The sequence below is a fragment of the Sordaria macrospora genome, chromosome 6, assembly GCF_033870435.1.
Source record: "Sordaria macrospora chromosome 6, complete sequence".
Taxonomy (NCBI): domain Eukaryota; kingdom Fungi; phylum Ascomycota; class Sordariomycetes; order Sordariales; family Sordariaceae; genus Sordaria; species Sordaria macrospora.
Window position 1 is genome coordinate 3,817,357 of NC_089376.1, and position 25,423 is coordinate 3,842,779.

Consider the following 25,423-nt stretch of genomic DNA (forward strand, 5'->3'; position numbering starts at 1 on the left):
CAAAATTGGTGCTTCACGGGTCAGATTTGTGTTAGGACAGTGACAAGACGCGCTGTCACTGACATGGGGGCGTCATGCCGACGTCGGCTTAGTCGGTTGGATAAAGAGCGCCAAGACAGACTTGTGGTCCACACGCCGCGGAGATAAGATGATCAGATTACGGAACACCGAATCCACGTCTCGCCATTTGGCCATTCTCTGAATTCTGGAAGATCACTTGGACGTCCTTTTTCCAAACGATGACAAATTGAAATACTGCCAACAGGCTTCTATGACCGTATATAGGTTTTCGCTCCATTTCTCTGCCTCATGGAATGGGAATTTGGAAACCCCCATACTTCAGCCAGATATCGAAGCTTTGTAGTTTTAATGGCAAACTGTCAAGGACCCTTTCTTAACACGCCCTATCTGTCTTTGCTGCTGTAGTACGTATGACAATGTTAAGAGCTGCATAACAAACAAACCGTCCACCACCGATAGGCAAATGCCCATCCCTGCTCAACCTTTCCCCAGACTACCAATCATCCCTGCTGTCACAATCCATGAAACAGCGGGGTTCATGGAAATGGAAGGCGGCAAGTGGAAGGGCAACAGCGCGTGGGAGGCCACTGCCATGAGCCACGAGCCACTGAAGCGCGGTTGCCTGGGAGTGGTTGATGTGCCTGCCGCGTAAAGTGTTACCCCACAACATCATACCTCCAGCTAGGTACAGCTTCCGTCCTCTTTCACGGTTCTTGCATCTTCTCTTCTTCCATGCAACTCGGCCATACAGCTAGACTTCATCCGACAGGCCCATTCTTTTCAGGGACAGGCACGAAATACGCAAAGAATACAGACAACATAACTTTCTTGATTCCATTCGAATATCATCGCGAAACCACCCAACATGTCGTGCCCCCACGTCGGGTCCGCAAGTACGTCTTGTTTACTCTTTGGATGCTTCTAGAGCTCAGCTCAGCTTCCATAATGGTGCTATCGTATCTTGCTCTGAATGTCTAGCTGACTCGAACTTTGACAGACCTCTCGAAGCCGTCGCCCACCAACAATGTCTACCGTGAGGATTGTACCCAATGCTTCGATTCTATTGTTCGTATTCTGCCCTACCCTGTCATCGTGACTAGTCAGGTCTACTATGTTGAACGCAACTAACCACATTTCATGCACAGGACGACCCAGCTGGTCTGGATGTCTGCTTAAAGTGCTTCAACGGCGGCTGCGCTGGCGACCGGAACCACGCAAAGCTTCACTCTACCTCTCGAAACCACCCTCTCGTCCTCAACATTCGCCGAACCCGCAAGATCATCGAGCGCAATGAGCCCCCTCTTAAGATGTCCAAGCTCGCCATTGCGGCCGAGACCGAAAGCGATCGCTACGATACAACACTCGCAGTCAAGTGCTTGGAGTGCGGAATCGACAACTTGGACAAGGAAGATGCCACTATTGCCCCCGTCATCGACGCCGTCATGAAGGCCAACACGTTCTCGCGCAAGGAGGAGGTCAAGGCTTGGGAGCAAGAACTTACTTCTTGCGAACACATCTTGACAATGCAGCAAGGAGAGCCTCGCAAGATTGAGTCTCAGGATCTGGGCCATTGCTCCAAGTGCGACCTGAACGAGAACCTTTGGTTGTGCTTGGAATGTGGCAACCTTGGCTGTGGCCGCGCCCAGTTCGGTGGTGTTAGCGGAAACTCTCACGGTTTGGCCCACGCGACTGAGACCAAGCACGGCGTTGCTGTCAAGCTTGGCTCAATCACCCCCGAGGGAACGGCCGACGTATACTGCTACAACTGCGACGAGGAGCGCATCGACGACAACCTGGGCGCCCACTTGGCCAACTGGGGCATTATCCTCGCTGAGCGCGAAAAGACGGAAAAGAGCTTGACAGAGATGCAGATCGAGCAGAACTTGCGATGGGAGTTCTCCATGACGACTGAGGACGGCAAGGAGTTGACGCCTATCTTTGGTCCCGGCTTGACAGGCCTCAAGAACCTTGGAAACAGCTGTTACCTGGCTAGTATCCTACAGTGTCTATATGACTTGCCCTCTTTCCAACAACGGTATTACGGCGGCAAGCTTGGCCCTCTACCCAGCGTATCAGATCCCGCCGAGGATCTCGAAACACAGCTTCGCAAGCTCGGTGACGGTCTACTCTCCGGCAGATACTCCAAGTCCGACTCTGATGTCTTTGCGTCAGAGCACACTCCCAACATCCCCCACCAGAAGGGTCTTCAGCCTTCCATGTTCAAGCACCTCATGGGTCGTGGCCATGAAGAGTTCTCAACCATGCGGCAACAAGACGCCTTTGAGCTTTTGCAGCATCTGATCAAGCTCATTACCAGATCAAAGCACCCAGCAGAGCTCGGCGATCCCACCCAGCCCATGCGCTTCGTCATGGAGCAACGTCTGCAGTGTCTCAACTGCAAGAAGGTCCGCTACAGTAGCAATGAGCAAGACAGCGTCTTCATCGATGTGCCCATGGAGAAGCTCCCACCTGAGGAGGAGGGCCAGGAGCCCAAATACAAGCCCGTCACCCTCAAGCAGTGTCTTGATAATCTGACTGCTTCCGAAGTTGTCGAGTTGACCTGCGCGGCCTGCGGAAGTAAGGATGGTTTTACCAAGCGCCAGGCCTTCAAGACTTTCCCTGATGTCCTCGTTGTCAATGCTCGCAAGATGGCTGTTGTCAACTGGGTCCCCGTCAAGGTTGATGTTCCCGTCATTGTTGATGACGAGCCCTTTAACCTAGACGAGTACCTTTCCAAGGGTCAGCAGCCCGACGAGGAGGCCCTACCGGAGGATGAGTCGGCCAAGAGCAACGTTCCTGCATTCGTTCCTCACGCAGAGGGGCTTGCCATGCTGGAGGCCATGGGATTTCCCAGGGTTCGATGTGAGAAGGCGCTGCACGCCACCGGCAACTCGGATGCCAACGCTGCCATGGAGTGGCTGTTTGCTCACATGGACGACCCCGATATTGATGTACCTTTGGATCTCAGTGGCAGCAGTGGTGGTGGGGCTTCAGGAGGTGCTGGCGCGGCTGATCCCGAGAAGTTGGCCATGCTCGAGTCGATGGGATTGTCCGGACCGAGGGCTGTAAAGGCCCTGAAGGAGACTGGTGGTGATGTGGAAAGAGCCATTGAGTGGCTATTCAGCCACCCTGATGATGATGGTGCGGATGCTGCTGAAGAAGAGGCACCGGCTGCCGATGCGGGACCGAAGAAGGAGGCGGGCAGCAGTGAGTTGCCGGCCAAGTTCCAGTTGCAGTCGATTGTGTGCCACAAGGGAACAAGCATTCACGCTGGGTAAGTATCCTATCATTCCGTGTTCGGCATAACAACTTGCTAACCATGACATAGACACTACGTTGCCTTCATTCGCAAGAAGCTCAGCGAGGACGAGACCTCCTGGGTCCTCTTCAACGATGAGAAGGTGGTCAAGGTGGTGGATGTTGAGGAGATGAAGAAGACTGCCTATGTCTACTTCTTCAAGCGTGTGTAAAGCATGACAAGGTTTATGTCCACTTATTCAGCAATGGGATAGCGGAGGAGTTAGTCTAAGTGGCATCGGAGTTGAGCGGGAATAAGGAGATGTGTACATGCTTACATGTGATTAACGAAGATACGAATTCAACACATATGATTTCTACCCTGGCCTACCACCCTGCGTACCGTAAGGTAGCCATAAGGTAGCACGCCATGTTGCTTAGGTGGCACCCCTTGGGTACGTATAAACAGCCAAGGTAAGTGATGTCGGATGGACGGATGGCCACGATGCGGGTGCTGTAGGGCAGTTGCCTAAAATGGATTGGTGAGGACCAAATGCCGGCATCGTGCAGCATCAAGACGACGTCCTCCAGATTCTTTCCGGTACTGTAGCTCTTTTCCCTTCCGCCCACTCACGGAGCTTTCTTTCTTCCGTGTTCAAAGAGTTCAGTGTCCTCCACATTGGTCGTACTTGCCGATCGATGGAGGGACGGGACGGGAAACGGGAAGGACCGAAGGACGCGTCAAGCATGTCGCACGTGCTTCAAGACCTCGTTCGTTCATTTATCTTCAGAATCCTGTCACTTCCATTATCACTTTTCGTTCTTCACCTGTTCACATACGTCTTCTTCTTTCTCAATCAACAATGGATGGACTCTCCGCAACGGCGCCAACATGTGAGATACGAGCCTGTCAAGCGATGTCCTCTGCGACCAACATCTCGCCGTCGTCTCAGCCATTCACTGAGTATCCGCGATTGAAACAGTTCATTCAAGTCAACGAAGCGTGATGGTTGAGGACGGCATCAATGCGTTGCGATTGACCACACATTCCGATACCGAACCCATGATCTCGCCATCAGTCCCACCACCACAAGCACATGGATGTCTCCACTCAACCATCTCGGAAAATTCTGTGTCCAACGATCGCCGACAACCCTATGCTCTCCGTCGTCGTCCAAGAACAGAAAACTAGTCACATCCGCCGAAAACATAAGCGATCACGGCCTTCGGTTATCAGACTCAATCTTCATCTCCGCTGAACCGGGCAATAGGATACAAAACAATCTAATTACACAGCCCCCAACCTCAACGGCACCGACTTTGTTGAGCTTTCCTCCGGCGCTCTAGGCAACGACCTTTCAATCTCTTTTCTCAACGACTATCACATGTCAAGAGATACTGACCGTCACGAATGGTGTGATTACGGTTGGTGGCTTCTTGTTCCTGACATTGATAACTAGTTCCCAGGCATCCCCTTCTCACCTTCCACAAAAACGAGGATTATCCCCGACCGTGAAAAGCTTCTCGCTCGCTTGTTTGGTCGCCGGTTTGTGAAGCCGTTCAAGCCGGTTCCTAGCCTGGTCTCCACAAACTTCCGCAAAGTTCCATAAAAAGTGGACAAAACAGGTCGGGGAAAGGCTGGAAGAGCTAGGAATTTGGTGGAGGTGGAGGCCGATGGGCTTCTCCGCGACCCCGAGATTGTGGGCAAATTTGCCTTACGGATAACAAGAGGAAAAACTAGGGTGGAAAGCTTTCACGAGTCAAGCAGAGCAGATTCACAAGCAAAGAGAGATGATGGAGAAAAGCCGAATTGGCAAGGACCGGCTCTCCGCTGTTTCGAAAACTTTGGGTTTCTTTTTGATTCTCGATATTTCAGGGGTTGGAACGCAGAAAGACTGATGAGATTCTAGACAATTCTTTTCCACCTGTCTTCATCAATCCTCAGGATGGACATCACTAGGGGAGACTTGCCTAATTCACGACCAGCACGGCGGTTACAGCGCTTGTTATTGCCTGCGTTCAACTGAACCAAGAGTCCAGCGGCGCATCTGGAACAAAAAGCAGCACAGAGGAAAAATAATCCCAGGACATGATGGCCATGTTAGCCGTTGATTGCCTAACACGTGCCCAGATAACGGATCCTTGGAGGATGTAACACAGAAATCAAAATCGCCGAAAGGAAGTTCGAAAAATTCTGCAAAATGCAACACCAAAAAGGGGTTCTCGGCCGAGACAAATCGGTGTCATCCAAATCAAGTCAAGTTCGAGGCAAGAGCAAGAATTCGGGGTCCGGAGAACGATTCAGGAACGGACATGACCAACCGAGTACCGTACCGACCGACCGGATGATCCGCACAGGTAAAAGTGAAAAGCCGTTGTTGCATTTGCAGTGGTGTCTCGCCCCGAAAAGAAGCGGAAGCTCCCTCGGCTCCGAACAATGAACCAAACAGAAAACTGAAGAGAAAAGGAATCAGGAACGCGCGATGGGCCCACGCATTACCAGAATCAGTAGCTAGCACGAAGAAAGCTCGACTGCTCGAGTCGAGTAGGGTGCTTGGCAAATCAGCCCTGTTATCTTGTTAAGCCCCATGCGGAATAGCATCACATGCTTGAGCCGGTGCTAGTGAGGTTTAGCGATGCTGGTGATGGTGATGGTGATGGTATCAGCCCACCGGGGCACTGGAGACAGGGGCAGCAGAAACCAGAATGGGAGAGACTTGGGTTTTGAAGTTTCGGGTTCTGCCAGCTGATATCGCCAAGGAGGAGACCAAAACCAAAGATCACGCTTCATTGCCATCACCGTTGTCATTGACTTAGCACTTCTCTCTAGTGTAGATATTGGAGGACTGACGTATGGGGGGCAAAGCGAATCGAACCATGGCAAAGGTTTTCAAAAACAACAGTGTCTGGGCTTACGTGGGCCTCTGGGGTTACACTGCGGCGGCAACCTCGTGGGGAGTGGGATAATTAGACCAAATGGGTTAGGAAAACAGTAAAGCCCGTGGGGGAAAGAGCGGATGTGATGGGGTGGGAAACGAAAAGTAACCCCACAGATTGCAAAAGATTCGAGTTTCCAAAGATTCCATTGGATGCCACGATGCACACACCATAGAAAAGGGAAGCGGAAGCTGAAGAAGAGCGAACCAGGGGTTGCTGCAGGGCAATCGCGAGTGGAGGGTCGCTGTAGGCCGGGGCCTGCAAGCTGCTGCACATGCCGCACCCGACAGCACGGAGAAATAAATGTTTGGGAAGGCCGCCCATCTCAATCTTCAATACCTTTTTTGGTCCTGTCTGTCTGTCTGTCTGTCTGTCATCCCGTCTCATTCCAAATCTCGTGTTCATCCCGACTTTGCCTCACGACGACCACCCATTGGTATCCTTAGCTGGGAGGCATTGACGGTGACAAAAGTCGCACAGCCAATCAACGACGACGAGGACAACATCACCGTCCTTTTCCTGCAATCGGCATTGACGGGAATCCAGTGTCCGACTCAGTGTGCGACCTGCGACCTGCAACACCGGCCACCGAAACCGAAACGCACGGAGCCTACACGAACAGCTGCCAGCTGCATTGACGTCACAGGAGACATCACGTCACATTTCAGTCCCGTTGTGACCCGTCCCGTCCCATCCCGTCTGTCCGCCGTTGCAGCTCCCCCGCCGCGCCGGACATGAGTACAACGGCCGCCAAGGCAAGCGGCAGCTACGCCGCGGGGCCTTTCCCTACCGCCGACATTCTCCAGCGTCCGCGCAGCCACGTCGACCTCGGTGGTGAGACGGCCTCGGCCAGCGACGGCGATGACCTCCTCAACGCCCTCGGCTACAAGGCCGAGCTGACGCGCACCCGCTCAACATGGCACGTGGCCTTCATGTCCTTCGTGCTGGCCTCGATTCCCTACGGCCTGGCCACCACCATGTACTACCCGCTGCAGAACGGCGGGCCGGTCGTGGTCATCTGGGGCTGGGTCATCATCTCGGCCATCATCCTGTGCGTGGCGGCTTCTCTGGGCGAAATCACCTCTGTCTATCCCACGGCTGGCGGCGTCTATTACCAGACGTTCATGATTGCTCCGGCGAAATATCGGAGGGTGTCGGCGTATATCTGCGGATGGGCCTACGTGGTGGGAAACATCACGATCACTTTGGCGGTAAACTTCGGTACGGCGCTGTTTTTTGTCGCTTGTGTCAATGTCTTCCAGAACGAGGACGGCACGGATATCTGGCAGGCTGAGACGTACCAGATCTTTTTGGTGTTTTTGGCTATTACCTTGTTGTGTAACGCTATCTCGGCGCTGGGTAACAAGATTTTGCCGCTTTTGGATGTAAGTTTGCTGTTCTTCGCCTGAAAAACCTGTCAGTGAAAGGCCATCTAACATGAACCACAGACCTTCGCCATCGTCTGGACCTTCGTCGGCCTGATTTGCATCCTCGTCACCATTTTGGTGGTAGCCAAGGAAGGCCGCCGCTCGGGCGCCTACGCCCTCGGCCACTTCGAGCCCACGTCCGGCTGGCCCAAGGGCTGGGCCTTCTGCGTCGGTCTCCTGCACGCCGGCTACGCCACTTCTTCCACCGGCATGATCATCTCCATGTGCGAGGAAGTCCAGCGCCCCGCCACCCAGGTGCCCAAGGCCATGGTCATCACCATCGTCATCAACGCCATCGGCGGCCTGGTCTTCATGATCCCGCTCATGTTCGTCCTTCCCGACATCGCCATGCTAGTCGCCTTGCCCTCCGGCCAGCCCGTGCCCACGATCCTCAAGTCAGCAGTCGGCTCCTCTGTCGGCGCCATCTGCCTGCTTATCCCCTTGATGGTCCTTGGTATCCTCTGTGGAACGGCCTGCACCACCGCCTCCTCCCGCTGCACGTGGGCGTTTGCTCGCGACGGTGCCATCCCAGGCGCCAAGTGGTGGAAGAAGGTGCATACCGGTCTGGACCTGCCGCTCAACGCGATGATGTTGTCCATGATCATCCAGATCTTGCTGGGTGTCATTTACTTCGGCTCGTCGGCGGCGTTTAACGCTTTCAGCGGTGTGGGCGTCATTTGCTTGACCATCTCGTACGCGGTACCGATTGCGGTGTCGATGATTGAGAAGCGGAGACATATCATTGGTGCCAAGTTTCCGTTGGGCAAGTTGGGGTGGTTTTGCAATTCTGTGGCTTTGGGTACGTTTTTTTCTCTGTTTCCTCTTTCCCCCCTCTTTTATTCGGGCAACAACTAACTCCGCGACAAAAGCCTGGTCCTTCTTCGCAGTCCCCCTCTTCTGCATGCCCGCCTACCTCCCCGTCACCGCCGGCACAGTCAACTACGCCCCCGTCGTCTTCGTCGGCTTCACCTCCATCTCGCTGGCCTGGTACATCACCTGGGGCCACAAGAACTACGCCGGTCCGCCCACGGAGCAGGTTGGCGAGGATGTTGCTCCTATGACTGCCGCCGACGTTGCTGGTGATGTCAAGAAGCCAGTACCAGTACCGGTAGGTAAAACCGACTGAGGGAGAGCTACCGTTCCCCCCTATCAACTAGGGTGAAAGAAAACAGAACGGAGAAGAAGTATGATATGTTTCATGTTTTATATAGGATATGATTTCTGAGTGTATTGGATATATATGAAAAGGAGGCATAGTAATGTTAATGACTTTGGATATACCTCCTTGTTGAGAAGTGTGGTTATGAGTGTGATGGTTATGAGTATTATCATGGTGTGTGTGTGTGTGTGTGTGAGTAGAGTGGCGAGTAGTAAGTGATGAGGTTTCGAGCGAGGGGAATTGGTAAGGTATGGTGAGGCAAGCTTCCACTTGTGTGTGAAGACTTTGGATACCTTATCCATCTGGAGGCACTCGGCATTGGTTGAGCAGGTAGACTCAGAGATAGATGGATTGTTGGACAGATAGATAGTATGGTGCGGTAAGGTCGATCGGTCGGTGGTGGAGGTAGACGTCGGGTGGGAGAGGCAGAGTTGGGAAAGTGGAAGTAGAGCGAGGTACGTAGAGTAGTCGATACCCCATCTAGATAGACATTACAATATGAATGAATGAGCATATAACTAAAGCTTAAGTTGTCATTCTCGATATGTACGTGGTTCAGGACCGTAAGCGTGCCCCAGGTCCATTGCAGCGCTCTGTATAATGTACTGTATATATAGCTTCCCCTACTACAACTTGCCATGTCTTTCTCACAACCAAGGAAAAAAAAAACCCCAAAAAAAAAAAAACAATGACGAAGTAATCATTGTGCGTGCGTACCTCAATGTATCATGTTTCAACATAGGTACCTTCTTTTACTGGGTCATTCGGTTCTAACCTGGAGGGGCTTTTGTTGTGATTAAGTCGGGCATGAGTTAATACATACAGGAGGACGTGACAGTCACGGCGTGCAGACTGCGGAGTGCCAATTGCCAACATGAATCTTTAAACCTCAAACTCACCTTCCACCACAAGGAGCTGTCCGAAGGAAGTTGGAAGTGGAAGCAACATTGATCATCATCATGATCGGGGATGTGTCCAAAACATTGGTAGTTCCTTCCTCCATTCTTTCGAGAAAAGCTCACCTAAAGACACATAGGACACTGGGAAAGCGCAAGCCACCCAGCCCATGTCTTCCACCCCTCGCTGCACCGTGATTAAAACCTGACCTGACAACCTTGCCTCGAGTTTTGTTCTTCTTTTCTTCAATAGACTCGCTAGTCAACGCACATTTATCTCCATCAGGATTTCTTGGTGTTAACAATTTTGGTCATCATTGCTTTGCACAGTTTTCCTTTCTATCTCATCCAAGTTGAAGGATTCAAATTCTTCGAACATTGACTACAGATAGATTATTTTCTTTCTTCTTCATTTCAGTTCGGCTTCGACCTTGCCGGGTCCAGGCCCGATCAACAACATGTCATCTGACGCCACTCTAGGAAACAGCCCCATGGCGCCCATCAAGATCGAATCAGAATCCCCCGACGACATGCCTATCAAGATCGAATCAGAATCCCCCGACGACATGCCCATTAAGATCGAATCGGAATCCCCCGACGACAGACCCATGAGGATGAAGTCAGAGTCCCCAGACGACAGACCCATGAGGATGAAGTCAGAATCCCCCGACGACATGGTACCCATCAAGATTGAATCAGAATCACCCCCCAACATGGGACCCGACGCCATGGAAATTAACAACGGGAACTTGAATGGCTCCAACGTTTCGATGGCGCACGTAATCGATCGTGGAATTCGGGGATTGTCTAACAGTGATATACTTCTGTAAGTCCCAGCTTTCTCCTTTCCTTTCCTTTGATTCCATGAGCGTTCCATACTGTGGCGTAGAGGTATGCTGACCACAACTATATTTTCAATCTCACACAGCATCTGCTCCTCCGACGCGGCCATGTTCCTCATCGGCCCATCCAAAAAAGAATACCATCTCCCCAAAGCGCTAGTCACCAGCCTAACCAACGATAACACGCTGGAAGACATGTTTTCCAACCAATGGGTGATCGACTGGACTTACCTCGTGGACGAAGACCTGTTCAACCTGTTTGTGCAGTACGCCTACACGGGCGATTACAAGCTGCCGGACCCAAGGATGATGGAAGACGAAGTCATTCACGCACACCAAGTCTATGACGAAGCCAGGAAGAAGCACAGCCCACAAGACTACTGGCTGTACGAGAACAACCCCCACGTGCAGAGGCCGACGCCTTCATCAGTGTTGCGATGCCACGCTCTGGTGTGGAACTTTGCCAGGCGCTGCCACATTGCGGGCCTCGAGGCCGTCTCTCTGAAAAAGCTGCGGGAAGCGTTGGCGGGCTATATCCGGGTTTCCAAATCGAGCGACTATTTCGGCATGGAAGAAGCCATGTTCGACCAGGTGGTCGACGTGGTTGGCTATGTCTATCACCAGGGCCGCCAATACTGGGGCGCTGCTGACGTCAAGCACGAGACACCTTTGGCGAAGTCGAACTCGATGAGGTTGACGGTGGCGTGGTTTGCGCGCAAATATCTCTGCAATAGAGGCTTGACTGCTGTGGGAGCCCAGTTGGTTGGGGACGTCCACGACAAGAACTTGAAGACGTGGGCGAAATTTCTGAGAGCTGTGCCGTTGGTTGCCCTTGACATTGCTCTTTGTGACGCGAAGAAAGTGCCGTGGACGGAAATAAAGAAGGAAGAGGAGGATTGAAGGTGTCCTTTGGAATAAGTTTTGATGGGTTGAAGATATTGGAGCTTTGGTTGGGTAGGTATATCTCTTTCGGTTTTGAAACGAATACGGACGACTTGGACATGGTTGGCGTGCTCATCAGTAAATAGGTCGATCACATTGGAACGGTGTGATGACACAGAGTTGCTCTCGGCCGGGTCGTGGACTGGTACGCGGAGAAAGAACGGAGCTGATCTTTATAGTGGTTTGTTTTTGGGTAGTCTTCTTAGCAGATTACACATGATTAACGATATCGTACTGAAACTGTATTCTCGACGAGGATTAGTGCTTCATTTCTCATGGCTCAGACGTGTCTCCGCTCAGAAGCCGTTGTTCGAAAAAATCGGGTCTCCGTTGCGGTTGCTACCTAGGGTGTCCGGGCGGATGAGAAAGAGGGGATCCGGTTTGCTGGTGGAAAATGCATTTATGTGTATTGAAGCGCGGCCTACGAGCGGTCTTGTCATGAAAATCATGTTCAGAAAAGCGGAAGTTGGCGATAGTGCGGCTGGAGTGGATGTTTAGTGTTGTGTTGATGAACGGCGGAAGGGAGAATGGACATAAATATGTGCAAGTATCCTTAATCTTTTTCATCAATCAGGCCGAGGCAGCAGGTACAATCACGTACAATTTAGTATAAAAGATACTTCTAGCAGAGGATATGCTCGTACCCTCTGTTTGTGTTTATTGGGCAACTCTAGCCCGTGAGTAACCGGGCCGTGCGCAGGGGGTCAAGTGGCAATGCTCGTCCGGGACCATGAATCGACGAAACGCCGTGCTTGTCTGATATCTTGTGCTGCGATGAGTTAGGTCAATATATTTCTGTGTAAATTAATCTTCCATTTCTTTTCCCTCAGAAACTGTCGTTGATGTCTGGATGCAAAGAGACAGCTTCTACACAGTAAACAAAGAAACATCTCCTCCCAAACGCTCAATGACATCATCCCGCCATTAACCGTACACTACAGTACCTACTCTTACATTACCCCACGATTGATCGACTGACGCCCCGTCCCGTCTTTTGTTTGGTCGGATCCCCTCCGACTTTCTTTTCCGGGGAAACACAGCAATTTCCAACCTTTCACGACTCTTTCCCACCATCCACCCCATCAATCTTTCCGTCTCGGCGGTACCCGGTGATTGACCTGCGGGCCAGGTCTTGTCTCGACCCATCAACGCAACCTTATCTTCATACACTCAATCACCATGTCAGATCAATCCGTCACGTCTGTCAATTCGTTGACCTCCCAAGAACGCCGCGAGGCAGAGGCACAGGTCGTCGCCGAACATCTGCCTGCCGGTTACACGGCCGTACTCGACTCTGAACATCCCAACAGCCAAAGCCAGACTTCCCAAGATGGCTCCTCCGAAGCGACAACGCACACCCGAACGGTGTCAACCAGCGAGCGTTCCTCCAAGGGATCCTCTACACGGGCTGGCTCGACAACAACACCATCACCCAACGGAGTAGACAGCACCGCCGCCTCCTCCCTTCGTCTTCAAGGAGGAGACATCCACCGCGACCTCTTCAAGATTGACGCCTCCGCCCGCCTCCAACAACTTCACCGACGAGCCAACACCTTCCACACTCCCCGCGAGTTCGAGCAAGACCCCGAAGTGCCCGGCATGACCGTCTCCGAAACACTTGCCCCGGGTGGCTTCCGCCGCGCCTTCTTACATCAAAAACATGGAGGACCCCAAAACTTTTTAGCCGCGCGAATGCCCATCACCCGCAACTTCGTCGAGTTCCTTGATCTCTACGGTAGTTTCGCCGGCGAAGACCTGGCCGACTCCGATGAAGAAGCCATCGAGGATGAATCCGAAGCCGAAGCAGAAGAAGTCGAAGAGGAGGCACGCATAGGCGAGACTACGGCCCTTTTAGGTCGTCGTCTCTCGCGCCGCCTCTCTCACCACCACCAGCGCTCCGCCACAGCCGGCACGACCAAGACCTTCTTCACGTTAATCAAGGCCTTTGTCGGCACGGGCATCATGTTCCTCCCCAAGGCTTTCGCCAACGGCGGTCTCCTATTTTCTTCCCTAGCTATGGTCTTCGTGTCAGCAGTCACTATGATCGCCTTCCACCTCTTGCTCCAATGCAAACAACACCATGGCGGTGGCTACGGCGAGATCGGCGCCGCTATTTCGGGGGAGCGCATGCGGACCTTGATTCTCGGCTCCATCACTTTATCTCAGCTGGGCTTTGTCTGCGCAGGCATCGTTTTTGTAGCCGAGAACTTGACTTCCTTCCTCAATGCCGTCACCGCGGGCTCACAAGCGCCGTTGTCATCGGTAGCGCTAATCGCAATCCAAGTTGCCTTGCTTGTCCCGCTTTCCTGGATCAGGAATATCTCCAAACTCGGTCCTGCCGCCCTCCTCGCAGACGCCTGCATCTTGATCGGCGTGTCATACATCTACCAATTCGACTTCCGCGCCCTCGCCCAAAACGGAATCCACAAGTCCGTGGTTTTATTCAACCCCGAGCGCTACACGTTGATGATCGGCTCGGCAATCTTCACCTTTGAAGGCATCGGCCTTATTTTACCGATCCAGAGTTCAATGGCTAAACCCCAGCGGTTCGAGTACCTGCTAGGCATAGTGATGGTTCTCATAACCATCGTCTTCACTTCGGTGGGAGCATTATGTTACGCAACCTTCGGCACCCAAACACAAATCGAAATCATCGATAACTTCCCGCAGGACAGCAAGCTCGTCAATGCCGTGCAATTCCTTTACTCCGTCGCAGTCCTAGTCGGCACCCCCGTGCAATTATTCCCCGCACTACGCATAATCGAGGGTAAAGTGTTCGGCCAACACTCCTCCGGCAAAAGAAGTCTAAAGACGAAGTGGATCAAAAATGTGTTCCGGATGGCGCTGGTAGTTTTCTGCGGCGTGGTGTCGGTGTTGGGCACGGGGAACCTGGATAAGTTCGTTGCGCTTATTGGGTCAACGGCGTGCGTACCGCTGGTTTATGTGTATCCGGCTTATTTGCATTATAAGGGGGTGGCGACGAGTAAGTGGGGGAAGGTGGGAGATGTGGTTATGATGGTTCTGGGCATGGTTTGTATGGTTTACACTACGGCTGTGACGGTTTATTATAGTTTTATGTGAGAAGAAACGAAAGTGGTGGCGATGTTGGGAATTTGGTGTACATGGAGTTCTTGGGTGGGACTGTGGGAGTTATAGACTGGAAGAGAAAAACACGGGAAAATCTGGACCTTTTCACTTTGCGGCGGTTCATTTCAGTTGCGTACCATACCTAGGGTTCATGTTGATCAGGTTGTTCTATTAAAAGCGTAAGAGAAATAAAGCACTGATTGATGTCTTGGAGAAAACGATCTGTGTACATAGCTAGCACGATACTGCCAATAACGTCTGTTGCTTTTCAGAAAGACAAACCCGAAAGCATGGAAACCACAGAACCAACTTCGATATTCCCGCGCTTTCCCCATCCATCTATCACACAGCTTCTCTTGCATATTGTCCATCCATCCCATAGGTACCTTACCACATAGGTAAAGCAAAGGGAGGGTTCGCGTCTTGGAACTGCTAAAAGGGTCACCCTTCGATGAAAGAGATGATCGTGCTGGATAGAGTCTTGTGAATCTGACCTTCATTCAAGTATAATACATTGCTTTGTGTCAGGCTTACTTTGCATTGGAATTTCCAATTAAAGCTACCGTGAGGTTCCTTGATGTTGCTTTTGTTGGTAGACCTACACAATTTGAACATGGTCCATAAAAAAGAGGGTTTGAACATCGTGAGTGTGATGTTATTGACAATGATGCCCACTTCATCCACGAGCGACTCACTTGAACAGTTGACCATAGGTACCTTTCAACAACTCCAAAGAGTCAAAGACACATGGACCTACAAGATAGACTTAGGTGACTGTCTTTGGGGGACACTATGAAATATTTTGCTTGCTGCAGGTGCCGTATGCAATTTCTTGTATCTCATGACAGTGATGAGTCTTAGGGTAGCCATTAATCGCTTGACCAATTTCTGAAAGAAAACCTTAAGTACCAAAGCCGATGTGCTTACATGGTGGAGAAGGCGCAAGATGGTGCTGGAGCAACTGCCGGTACTGGCAGGAAAAATCTTTGAAGCGGATGGCAGTTCAGAAGAGCCCCAAAGACGACGACGCTATGAACAACAGCAAGTTGTAAAAGTACGTTGGTAAACAATCCAGCTGTTCTGCCCATTTACTGTCCTTGTCTCAAGATCAATGTCCCGAATTCAACGGCCGTCATAGACGGAAAGACAGGGCATTGGACGGACCTGTATAAGAACAACATGTTCTGGCCACAAGAAGTATCTGGATAGCTTACAACATCATTCTCACACTTTAAGGACGGCAGCTTAGGACTTAAGTCATCGCTCAATTTGGTACCAGATAGACAGAAGTCATGGCTCCAGCCACTACACGCACGAAGCAGAAACTGAACAAGCCGACGAAGCCTGCCAAGGAGCCTAAGAAGACGACCACTAGACTGATCCCCATAACGAAGGCCAAGACAGCAGTCACCAAATCAACTCCCAAACCAATCGCCGCCCTCGCTCCCAGAGCAGAAGGACCACCGGATCAGCAACTTGCCTCCAGTCACAGGGCAAAAAAGCCTGCTTCCGTCCCTCTAGGACAAACGCAAGCTTCCCCAGGTCTAAGTTCCCACAAGGCGACTCCAGCGTTGACTTCCACTTCCAGCAAACCCAAGGGCATATCGTCCAAGTCAGACCCAAACATTTCACTGAGAATGGATACCTCTGCGAGAAACGCCAAGAAACAGATGGTGAGAAAGGATGTCGCTCGTGCCAAGGAGAGATCCAACTCGCCATTACCGCTGGCCAGAGGATCGACAAATGAGACAAAGACACTCGCGTCCGCAAACGGATTGGGGATGGGAATGAGGGAGTATATTAGAAGGATGAATAGCAAAACCGCATCGTCGATGACCAGAACACAGCACACTAGGCGTAGGAACAACGCGGGTGATGCCGAGAGAACCTCAAGGGAAGAGGATGTGGAGATGGTTGATCGCAGGGGTGATGGAGAAAGTCAACAGCAAAGGAAGAAGCAGAGGGAGAAAGCACAGCAACTGCACATGGCGCAGGGGAAGCCCGGGGACAAACTGCAAAAGAGGGGACAGGATAAGGAGGAGGAGAATGATGATGATGATGATGATGAGGAGGAGGAGGAGGAGGAGGAAGAGGAGGAAGAAACCACTGGCGACGTTAATGATCTCCACATGGACGACGGGGGTGTCCAGGCTGATGGAGACGGAGATGTCTCGATGGAGGAGGCAGACAATGACGAGAATGGTGGACAGAAAACGCTCGATGATGAAATCGATGATCTTGACATGGACGACGGCAGTGTCGAGGTGGATCGAGAGGGCAATGTCACAATGCATGATGGGGAAGATGGGAACCAAACGCTTGGTTTTTCCTTTCAACAAGATCTGGACGAGGATGGGGAAGATGCGGATATGGAGGAGGAGATTGAAGCAGAACCTGAAGATACGGATATGATTCCCGAAAGCGAGAGGGAAGATGAAGGCGGCGATGGCGGCCAGTTGGGTGTTGAGGAATGGGGCGATGTGGAACGGGGTGAAGTCGCAACGCCAGGGAGTGCAATTGATGAAGGAGAGGACGAGGAGGAAGTTGTGAAAGAGGAGGACGAGGAAAGCGAGAATGAGCCAGAGATTGAACAAGAGTGGGCAGCCGATGGAGGGGCCGAAGGCGGAGAGGGAGGAGGTGAGGAAGGAAGAGCGGATGGAGAAGAAGGTCGAGAGATGGAGGAGAAGGGAGATAGCGAGGAAGAAGATGAAGAAGAGGGAGATGACGAAGGAGTCGAGAAGGAAGGAAGCGAATACGAGGGTGAAGAGATCGAGGTTGAGGAAGAAAGTACTGGAGATCCGGCAGATGAAAATGCAAGTGCAGACGCAGATCCACCTGCACCTGCACTTGCACCAGCACATGCTGAAGAGGAGGTCACGTCAACCGGAGAGGAAGTAAACAACGACTTCGCAACAAAAACCCCGGCACCAACAGCGGAAGAAGGAGAGAACACTCGAATTTACAACAAAGTCAAGGAGCTGATTCAAAACGTCCCATCAAGGCACTTCGTCTACTGCAGAACGCTCGACAAGGATGATGACAGAAAACATCTGGCCTTCAAGGCTTACGATGTTCAGGGGAACATGGAAAGGTTCAACACGGAGACTTTGCAGAACAGCGCGGAGCACCTTGGTAGGCTCATTGAAATAGCCAGGGGGATTTATGAGAAGGAAAACGGCTGGGAGTTTGGCCATCTCAAGCGTGACTGTGCCTTCCCGATGCCTGCACAGGTGCAAGAGAGAAGGACCGAGAAGAAGAAAGGCACGAAAGCAAAAAAGGAACAAGAGCCAACACACAAAGGCCTTGTCACGATTGCTGATAGTGGTACTTGGGAAGATGATGATTCTAATCATGGGAGGCAATGGGCCAGGTATATCCAGGATCTGGCGAACGAGGCTGCAGATATCCTAGGGCCGTCACCCACAGTCAGATTCAAGCCACATCCAGAGTTCATGTGGGTATGGACGGAGAAGAGTTTGTTTCCTGACTACGACTTGTAAGTTTCCTTTACCCGAAAACGTTCACTTGACGGGTACAATTAGACTAATCGGTCAAACAATCAACAGAAGGCTAAACAATCCACCCGAGAAGTATGCTGGCAGACTGCTGGTCATTCTAGCCGGTCTCGAGCACCAAGACGGCGAGTTTGCGTTCAGCTGCGAGAACAGGTGCCATTACTTTGATCCAAAGACGAAGCCATGCCTCATTGCCACGTGAGTGTCCTAGACATTCGCTTTTGCCATCGATGTCTACCTACTAACCAAATAGACGCACGCAGATTGGGTGAGAGTGGGGCCTTTGTCAACACGCTTCCTCTGACCTCTGGCTACCGCATTGGTTTAGTATACCAACTGCATTTCACCAACAAGGAAATGATAAAACAGAATACGGCCTACAATACAGTCAAGTATCTCAACGACTACGAGAAAAGATTTCTCGACGGGCTCAAAACATGGCGTAACAGATTCCAAAACCATGAGGCCAGCAAGCAAAATGGGATTCACTGGATGGTATATTATATCCTGAAGAAGCAATCACTTGATAGCCCCAAAGCATTCGACCCGCCTGCCGATCTGACCCCGGCGCAGAAACTGCAGCTGACCTGGCTTTACAAACTTTGCGGACAAATACCAGGGAAGCGCATCGGAGATAAAGTTTACAACGAGCCGCTACTTGTTGATCTGGCGGTACTCTCTTGCAGAACTTATGAAAAGAAGAAGAAGGATGGGAAAACTGGGGAGCGTCCGGGATTTGAACTTGAATGGACGGCAGATGCGGATTGTATTGAAAATGATGAATGGGAGCCCGACGACAGCGCGGATGGAATAGAGGTAAAGGCTGAGGAAATCATCAACTTTGATGATTTCGGGTCGAGCGGTAAAGATCAGTATCTGGTAAGACCGCCCCTTGTGTCTTGGATGCCTTGTCTTTCTCACGTCTTCTGAGTCGCTAACCTTGTGCTATTTTCTTATCCGCAGTGCTTCAGGCTGAACATCGCCTAGTGACGGCTGACCGAGTCAGTTTAGTCCGTTAGTCGGTCAAGGCAGTTGGTCAGAAAGGAGCAGTTTACTCCGAAGCAGAATTTCCGAGAACGAATGGAGTTTTAGGTCTCGCTTTTTGGTCTCAAACTGAGACACATGCTACAGTCCAATGCCGTTTCTCGGTTCTTCATCTTTACAATTCCTTCCACCACACCCACTCCGCCGAGATCGTCATCCCACACCCAAACGGTGCATTTCTCTCCGTGCGTGTGGCGCTTTTCCACACTACCACCCTATAATCTCCCCCTGTTTCTCGCTAATCAACCAGATCCATGGTTGTCAGGTCGAATTTCTTGGGGATGGAGTAGACATGTCATGCTTTTTCGGTGTAAGATGGGATAAGGAAGGAAATGCCGAAGCCTGTGGTCATGGAAAGGCAGGAGGATTGCGAACCACATCGGCACAACACACCCATGTTCGCACGCATGTCCCAGGTTTTTGTTTATCAGGCAGAGTTACATGGTTCACGTGCGTGCAATGGGCACCGTGCTTCGATGTGCGATGGAAACCATGTGCCTCGGATATTTCGGGGGAGGCGTCCAAGCACAGAGCACAGCACCAGGCGGGCGTCGTTACACAACATGTCCCACAGGCAGATAGGGGTTTGATAGGTAAGAAGGTAGGAAAGTGGTGGGATGACAGTGTTGTTTGGTTAATGATTGGAACCGCCCAAATTCAGGGTGCTTACAGGGTGGGTTCATTGGCTAGAAATAATATCAGAAGTTGTTCAAGACAATGAGTCAATGACGACGTCCAGTCAGGTTGTGTACTGTAGGAGATCTAATCACATCACAGCGTGCTAGTGTGGCTTTGGAGTTTCGAAAATGTGAGATCGCAGTCGGGGAGTTGGTACTTTTCTCCGATGTGATTACCGTTCCTTTGTTCAAGTCCAACCGGTCAACAACAAATACAGATACCGGACAAGTGGAAGAAGGATGTTTCGTGACAGGGCCTTTTATCTTGATTATCTTGATCAACAAAACACCAATCCGCTGCAATCATTGCTGTTACATGGACCACTGTAATCCTTCAGTGTCCCAGTGTCCAATGTCCCCTTCATCCATTCCCGCGGGTGTGGTACCCATCAAAGTTGCATTTGCCCAAATGCCAAAATTCGAATAGCGATCCAATGTGATGGGTCGCACAGACTTTTGACTGACAAGGGTGTAAAGAGACGGGCTTTGGCGTCGGGCAACCTTCACGACTGGGATGCTTATTGCCTTGGTCCAACCACGTGGTGCATGTCGGTGGAACAACAGTATGACCATACATACATACCTTGTACATGTCCATGTCTTCATGTTCCCGGTCACCTTCTTTCGCAGACCGAGGGAAGCATATCGTTGGAACCCGTAAAACCCTGGCTCGTCATGGATTTGGTTTTTGGTTCTTATGCCATTGCGAACCGAACGCACCGTAGGTTTGGTAGCGTCGGTTGGTGGTTGATTGGCCGCCAAAGAGCCTACTGACGATGGTGGCTTGCTCTGATATCGTGAACACTAGCACTGTACGGTATGAGATCCAACATGCCGGGATCAAGGGGTGCTTTGTTCGCTCCTCTTCACCTCCTTCTGTCCCGTCCGGCTGGCCCTGTTGGTGGCTCGACCTCGATAGGACAATGATATATCGTACCGATGAAATGGCACACTTTTACTCCGACTAGCGCGATCAAGTACCGATATTCAAGTACTTGATACCCTTACTTCCCCGTCCCGTGTCGATGATATCGTGGCCCGCGGGCCTCATTGTTGCTCTCTCCGAGTTTTTTATATGTGTAAAAACCTCCTCCTTCACTTCGTTGTTGGTGGCTTATCTGATCCTGCCGCTTCTTCCAAGTCCTTTATTGTTGACTGATAGTTGGACTTGGACTACCCGAGTGAACGGCCTGCCAAACCTTTGAACAGAGCCTTCCAACGACCCCGTGAACTCAACGCCACTATTCACCCAACAGAACAGTCATCCAGTTCAGAGTTCAGGTTCAAGTCTTCACGATGGCGACCTTGGATGGTGAAGGGCTGGGGCTGGGGCTACATAAGCCCCAAGACATGATGATGTCTCCGTGGACTGTTGCAGCTCTCCAACGATACAACAACAACGAGTCTGGAGGAGAAGATCACGACCTTCAACTGCCCACGACTTTCGACATCGACTATCAGAATCTTTCTCTGCTACTCCAAGAAGCACAAGCGGCAGCCATATTATACCCATCACAGTGCGCAAAACCGAAGCCCTCGTACCCTGGAGGTACCATTGTTCGGCCCTGCAGCATTCCAGTCACCGTTACCACCCTCGTGGTTCCGGCACTGCGATCTGTAGCCGGAGTGGTGGCGACGAAGGACCCCTACTATTCCTCGGAAGCAAGCCGATCGGGCGATTTGTCCCAGGGCCCCACCCACACCACTACCGATTACCGAGTTGGAGAATACGACACATCGGCTGTACCCCTGAGGCGGCGGCGGAGGAAACACAACATACTTCCTTTTTCGGCAGTCAACATGGGTACCTCTACAGGCAGCCGCTGTCTGGAAACCTCAACCTCGACCGAGGAATTGTGGACTGGTACTATCAAACCAGCTGTACTCCTCAACGGTATCAAACCATGTCTACTCCGAAAAGATTGCTTCACAGTTAGGACTTTGGAGTTTGAAGTGCCATTAGACCATCATTCTCGTCACACTTTCCAAAAAGATGCCCTAAAACTGCACGCAGAACTTGTAGACGGCTTTCCATCTCCCAACCACCCCAACCCAACACCAGATGCCCTCAGTAGTGTCCCCATATCCACCCAGAAACCATTCATCCTCTACCTCTGCGGTGGTCCCGGAGACGGAAACCCTTCCGAGAGGGTCCCCGACCTGAACAAGGTCTGTATAGACAGGGGCTACCAAGTGCTTTACGTCCACTACCGAGGAACCGGTCTCAGTCCTTTGTTCTCCGACTCGACAGTAAAGGACAAGGTCATGCAAATGTCCGACAATGACAAAGCCAGTTACCTCGCCAAGTTCCGACAAGATAACATTGTTCGCGACCTCGAAGCTATTCGACTCTGCCTCGAAAAGAAACTGAACAACAAAATCAAGTGGACACTCATAGGCCAATCCTTTGGCGGCTGGATAGCCACCACTTACCTCTCCTTCCTCCCCGAATCCCTACAAGCAGTGTACATCAGCGCCGGGATGCCACCGCTGGGCAAGACACCGAGGGAGGTATACGAGAAGACGTATGCCCATATTGTTAGGAGGAACGAGGATTACTTTAATGAGTATTTTCCCGAAGACCAAGAACATGTGCGGACTATTGTTGAGCATTTGAGGGATCAGGCACCGTTGCAGAAGGGTTTTGGGGTTGATGGACAGCCTGCGCAGTTCAGAGGGTATGAGCTGTATGGAGAGAAGGGAGAGAGCAGAGGGACTTATTTGACTTACCAGACTTTCATGACGCTGGGACGGACGTTTGGGTCTGCTCCTGTTGTTAGCAGAGACGAAGAGGAAGATGACGACGAACAGCTATCACCCACCAGCTCAATCGGGGCTCTGACTATCAAGCCCAGCAAGAGCTCGTTGGCCTCCTCCAGAGTCACCCATACCACTGACGCTGATACACCGAGCGCATCAGCGTCCTACCGATCTTCGGTGGCCACGAGCTTCACATCCACTTCCGACCTGTCTTCCCTCCCGGAACCAACAACAAAAATCCCACCCGCCTACGCAAAGCTGCACAACCTCATAACGTATCTAATCACCGACCTTAACTCATCGTCATCTAAGGGCATCTCCCAAGAAACACTAACCCTCTACACAAACCTCGAATCATTCGCCCTCCACCGCCGCCCCCTCTACGCTTTACTTCACGAAGCAATCTACTGTTCTTCCACTTGCTCACAAACCAGCCAACCATCGAACTGGGCTGCTACAGAGGTCGCTTTGTCTCATCCATCTGGCGGCTTCAGCTGGCTTTCCCCTTCCCCTTCTCTCTCCTCTTCCCCTTCCACTTCCTCCTCCGCTACCTCCACCACCTCAATCTCATCAATTATATCAACGAGGAAGGAGGGAAAGGGAAAGTACTACTTCACAGGCGAAACCCTCCACCCCTCCCCTCTCTCTGCCCTCGGCGGTTCTGCACTCTCCCCCTTCTTAGGCGCAGCCGATATCCTCGCCCGGAAAAATGACTGGCCGGCTCTATACTCCCTTCCTTCTCTCCAAGCAAATAGGGAGGGGGTAAGGGTGAGGGCAGTGGCATACAAAGAGGATATGTACGTGGATTTGCAGCTGTCGAAGGAGGCGGCGCGGATGATTGGAGGGTGTGAATTAGTTGTTTGTCCTTTTCGGGAATGGGGACATGGGAGTATTAAGGAGGTGGACAAGACGGAGACGGTGTTGGGGTGGTTGTTTGATGGTGTTTGAGGGGTGATGGAAAAGGGGGTTTGATGGGGGAGGTTTGAAGTTGAGGTTGAGGTTGAGGTTGAGGTTGAGGAAGAGGAGGAGGAAGAGCCAGGAAGAGGAAACAGGATGAGACTCGGTCATTAACAAAGAAGGGAAAGAAAGGAAAGGAAGGAAGGAAGGATACGAGTGGCCGATTTCAGTGCTTACCTACCTGCTGCATAGATGGGAAGGGGCCAACGGCGTTTGGAGGTCAATTGTTTTCAGCATTGGAAGGCGACTTCTCTGGTTTTCTTGTTGAGGATTGGTGGGATTGGGTAAGATATCGTACTTCGGCGTTAATTCTCTTCCTGTCACAATTCCTCTGTGCCTGACTTAGAGGAAGGGGGCGCTCCAACGCTCAAATTGTGTCCTGTATTCATCAAGTAGACCGTAATTGGAAGGGGCGTCGTGAATGAGATGCCAAACTATCTTAAGGCTGGCTAAAATTGCACGGCATCCATTAGTGAACTAGCAACGATATGCGAATTGCCATCTGCTGAGGGCCATTTTTACACACTGGGGGCACCCATATCCCAGCGCAAGGGACATGGACTTGACATGAACACATAGAACCAGTAAAAACCCAATAGTATTGACCAGGTATCCAGCCCCGGTTCCTATTCATTCCATTCGGGTAGGCATCTATCGTATGGCAGGATGAAGATACTGTCGCCTCTAGCATCTCCCACGAAGTGAGTAGAGGGTCCGTTCCTTCATCCCGTCCACGCTGACGAGAACCTAGCCGGACCAGCCGGCCCTGCCTTGTTCAAATCCCTAAACTCCAGAGTCCTTCAGACTAATACTTTCCTGGGTTCTTGAAAGTCCTGACGTACGAAGGACGCTCAAGCAGTACTTGTATTCAATCCTTCCTCGGCTAAAGTGGTCTCCAGGCCCAGTTTGAATCAGCCTTGGTAGGCTCGAGCTGAACCTATTGTCCACCTCCTTCATCAAGCTGGAGCTTTTCGAAGATATCATGCTCTTCCTTGGTATCTAGTTATCAAGGAAGGCGCACAGGTCGTTAGTACCGTGACCAGCAAGTGGGCGGAAGGAATATGCTTCAAGGTGTAAGAAACTTACATTCCCGTTCCTCCTTGGTGACTTCCGCCTTCTGATTGGTATAGACCAACGGCGCAGTTTCACAGGGAACGGGGATTGTCGACGGATTTTCCTCATCCAACTCCTCTTCGAGGCAACCCTCCACATAAACTGTGAACTCCATCTTAATGGGATGGAAAGGGAAGTCTTGGAGATTAACCATCTGCACATCTTGAAAGATAAAATAGAGTGGATGAGAGTTATAACCCGTCCTCAGTGGCCAATTAGGTGGTTCCAGAAGATCCTGATTCAATACGCAGGGGCTAGTCGAGGGGCAGGAATGTTGGTCGGGGATCTTTTTATGCGCCTTCCATTCTTCAGCTAGCAGAGGCGTCTCCGCGAAAGGGCCATCATCGTCTTCACTTCCGTCGGAGTATGTCACATCTCTTCCGTCTGGATATTTCTCTCGCCTTATCGTAGTTAGCCGGAGGACAGCATCGATTCCACTCCAAAGCAACGGCGCCGGATCCAGCTTGATAACCACGTGGCCGATCTTCCCATCGAGGCCGACTTCTTTCGGGGGAGGGAAGAAGACCGTGAGTTTGCATTGCGTCCTTGCATTGGGAGTGTCAGACGAAAGGTCGTGGCTGGTAACGTTCTCCGCTGAAACCCTGCTCGTTGAGTTGTCGGAGTCACTACGGAGACGACCGGGTGCCATTTTGTTGGAGTTGTTGGATTATCTAGTGCAAATCGTTTCGAGTGAGGTTGAGCGAGGATAGGTGAATATTGCTGGGTCTTGAACGTTGCGATGAAGATGATAGCGACGAGGGAATAATCCGGGCGGCATCTTGTCGATTTATACCTCCGACCAAGTCGAA

The 25,423-nt window shown here is 51.4% G+C and overlaps 7 protein-coding genes across 7 annotated transcripts; 6 read left to right on the forward strand and 1 right to left on the reverse strand.

Annotated features, from left to right (window-relative positions):
- Positions 1-370: 370 nt before the first annotated feature.
- SMAC4_09023 (uncharacterized protein) lies at positions 371-3,640 on the forward strand. Its single transcript, XM_003343929.2, has 4 exons — positions 371-914; positions 1,019-1,086; positions 1,167-3,295; positions 3,350-3,640. Exons 1-4 carry the CDS (start codon positions 887-889, stop codon positions 3,489-3,491), a joined length of 2,367 nt encoding a protein of 788 aa, XP_003343977.1. The 5' UTR covers positions 371-886; the 3' UTR covers positions 3,492-3,640.
- Positions 3,641-6,433: 2,793 nt separating this feature from the next.
- On the forward strand, positions 6,434-9,303 carry SMAC4_09024 (uncharacterized protein). The gene is made up of 3 exons (XM_003343930.2): positions 6,434-7,580; positions 7,644-8,421; positions 8,492-9,303. The coding sequence occupies exons 1-3, from the start codon at positions 6,930-6,932 to the stop codon at positions 8,746-8,748; spliced, it is 1,686 nt and encodes a 561-aa protein (XP_003343978.2). The 5' UTR covers positions 6,434-6,929; the 3' UTR covers positions 8,749-9,303.
- A 602-nt stretch (positions 9,304-9,905) lies between these two features.
- SMAC4_09026 (uncharacterized protein) lies at positions 9,906-11,802 on the forward strand. Its single transcript, XM_066090882.1, has 2 exons — positions 9,906-10,503; positions 10,606-11,802. The coding sequence occupies exons 1-2, from the start codon at positions 10,136-10,138 to the stop codon at positions 11,417-11,419; spliced, it is 1,182 nt and encodes a 393-aa protein (XP_065947596.1). The 5' UTR covers positions 9,906-10,135; the 3' UTR covers positions 11,420-11,802.
- An 838-nt stretch (positions 11,803-12,640) lies between these two features.
- Positions 12,641-14,667, forward strand: SMAC4_09027 (uncharacterized protein; the record flags this gene model as incomplete). The annotated part of the gene is made up of 1 exon (XM_003343933.2): positions 12,641-14,667. One exon carries the CDS (start codon positions 12,641-12,643, stop codon positions 14,540-14,542), a length of 1,902 nt encoding a protein of 633 aa, XP_003343981.1. The 3' UTR covers positions 14,543-14,667.
- Positions 14,668-15,840: 1,173 nt separating this feature from the next.
- SMAC4_09028 (uncharacterized protein) lies at positions 15,841-19,050 on the forward strand (the record flags this gene model as incomplete). The annotated part of the gene is made up of 5 exons (XM_024655782.1): positions 15,841-16,033; positions 16,091-18,044; positions 18,115-18,261; positions 18,327-18,942; positions 19,027-19,050. 5 exons carry the CDS (start codon positions 15,841-15,843, stop codon positions 19,048-19,050), a joined length of 2,934 nt encoding a protein of 977 aa, XP_024511612.1.
- Positions 19,051-21,080: 2,030 nt separating this feature from the next.
- On the forward strand, positions 21,081-23,492 carry SMAC4_09029 (uncharacterized protein; the record flags this gene model as incomplete). The annotated part of the gene is made up of 1 exon (XM_003343935.1): positions 21,081-23,492. One exon carries the CDS (start codon positions 21,081-21,083, stop codon positions 23,490-23,492), a length of 2,412 nt encoding a protein of 803 aa, XP_003343983.1.
- Positions 23,493-24,438: 946 nt separating this feature from the next.
- Positions 24,439-25,263, reverse strand: SMAC4_09031 (uncharacterized protein; the record flags this gene model as incomplete). Its single annotated transcript, XM_003343936.2, has 2 exons — positions 24,439-24,500; positions 24,588-25,263. 2 exons carry the CDS (start codon positions 25,261-25,263, stop codon positions 24,439-24,441), a joined length of 738 nt encoding a protein of 245 aa, XP_003343984.2.
- Between the last annotated feature and the right edge of the window lie 160 nt (positions 25,264-25,423).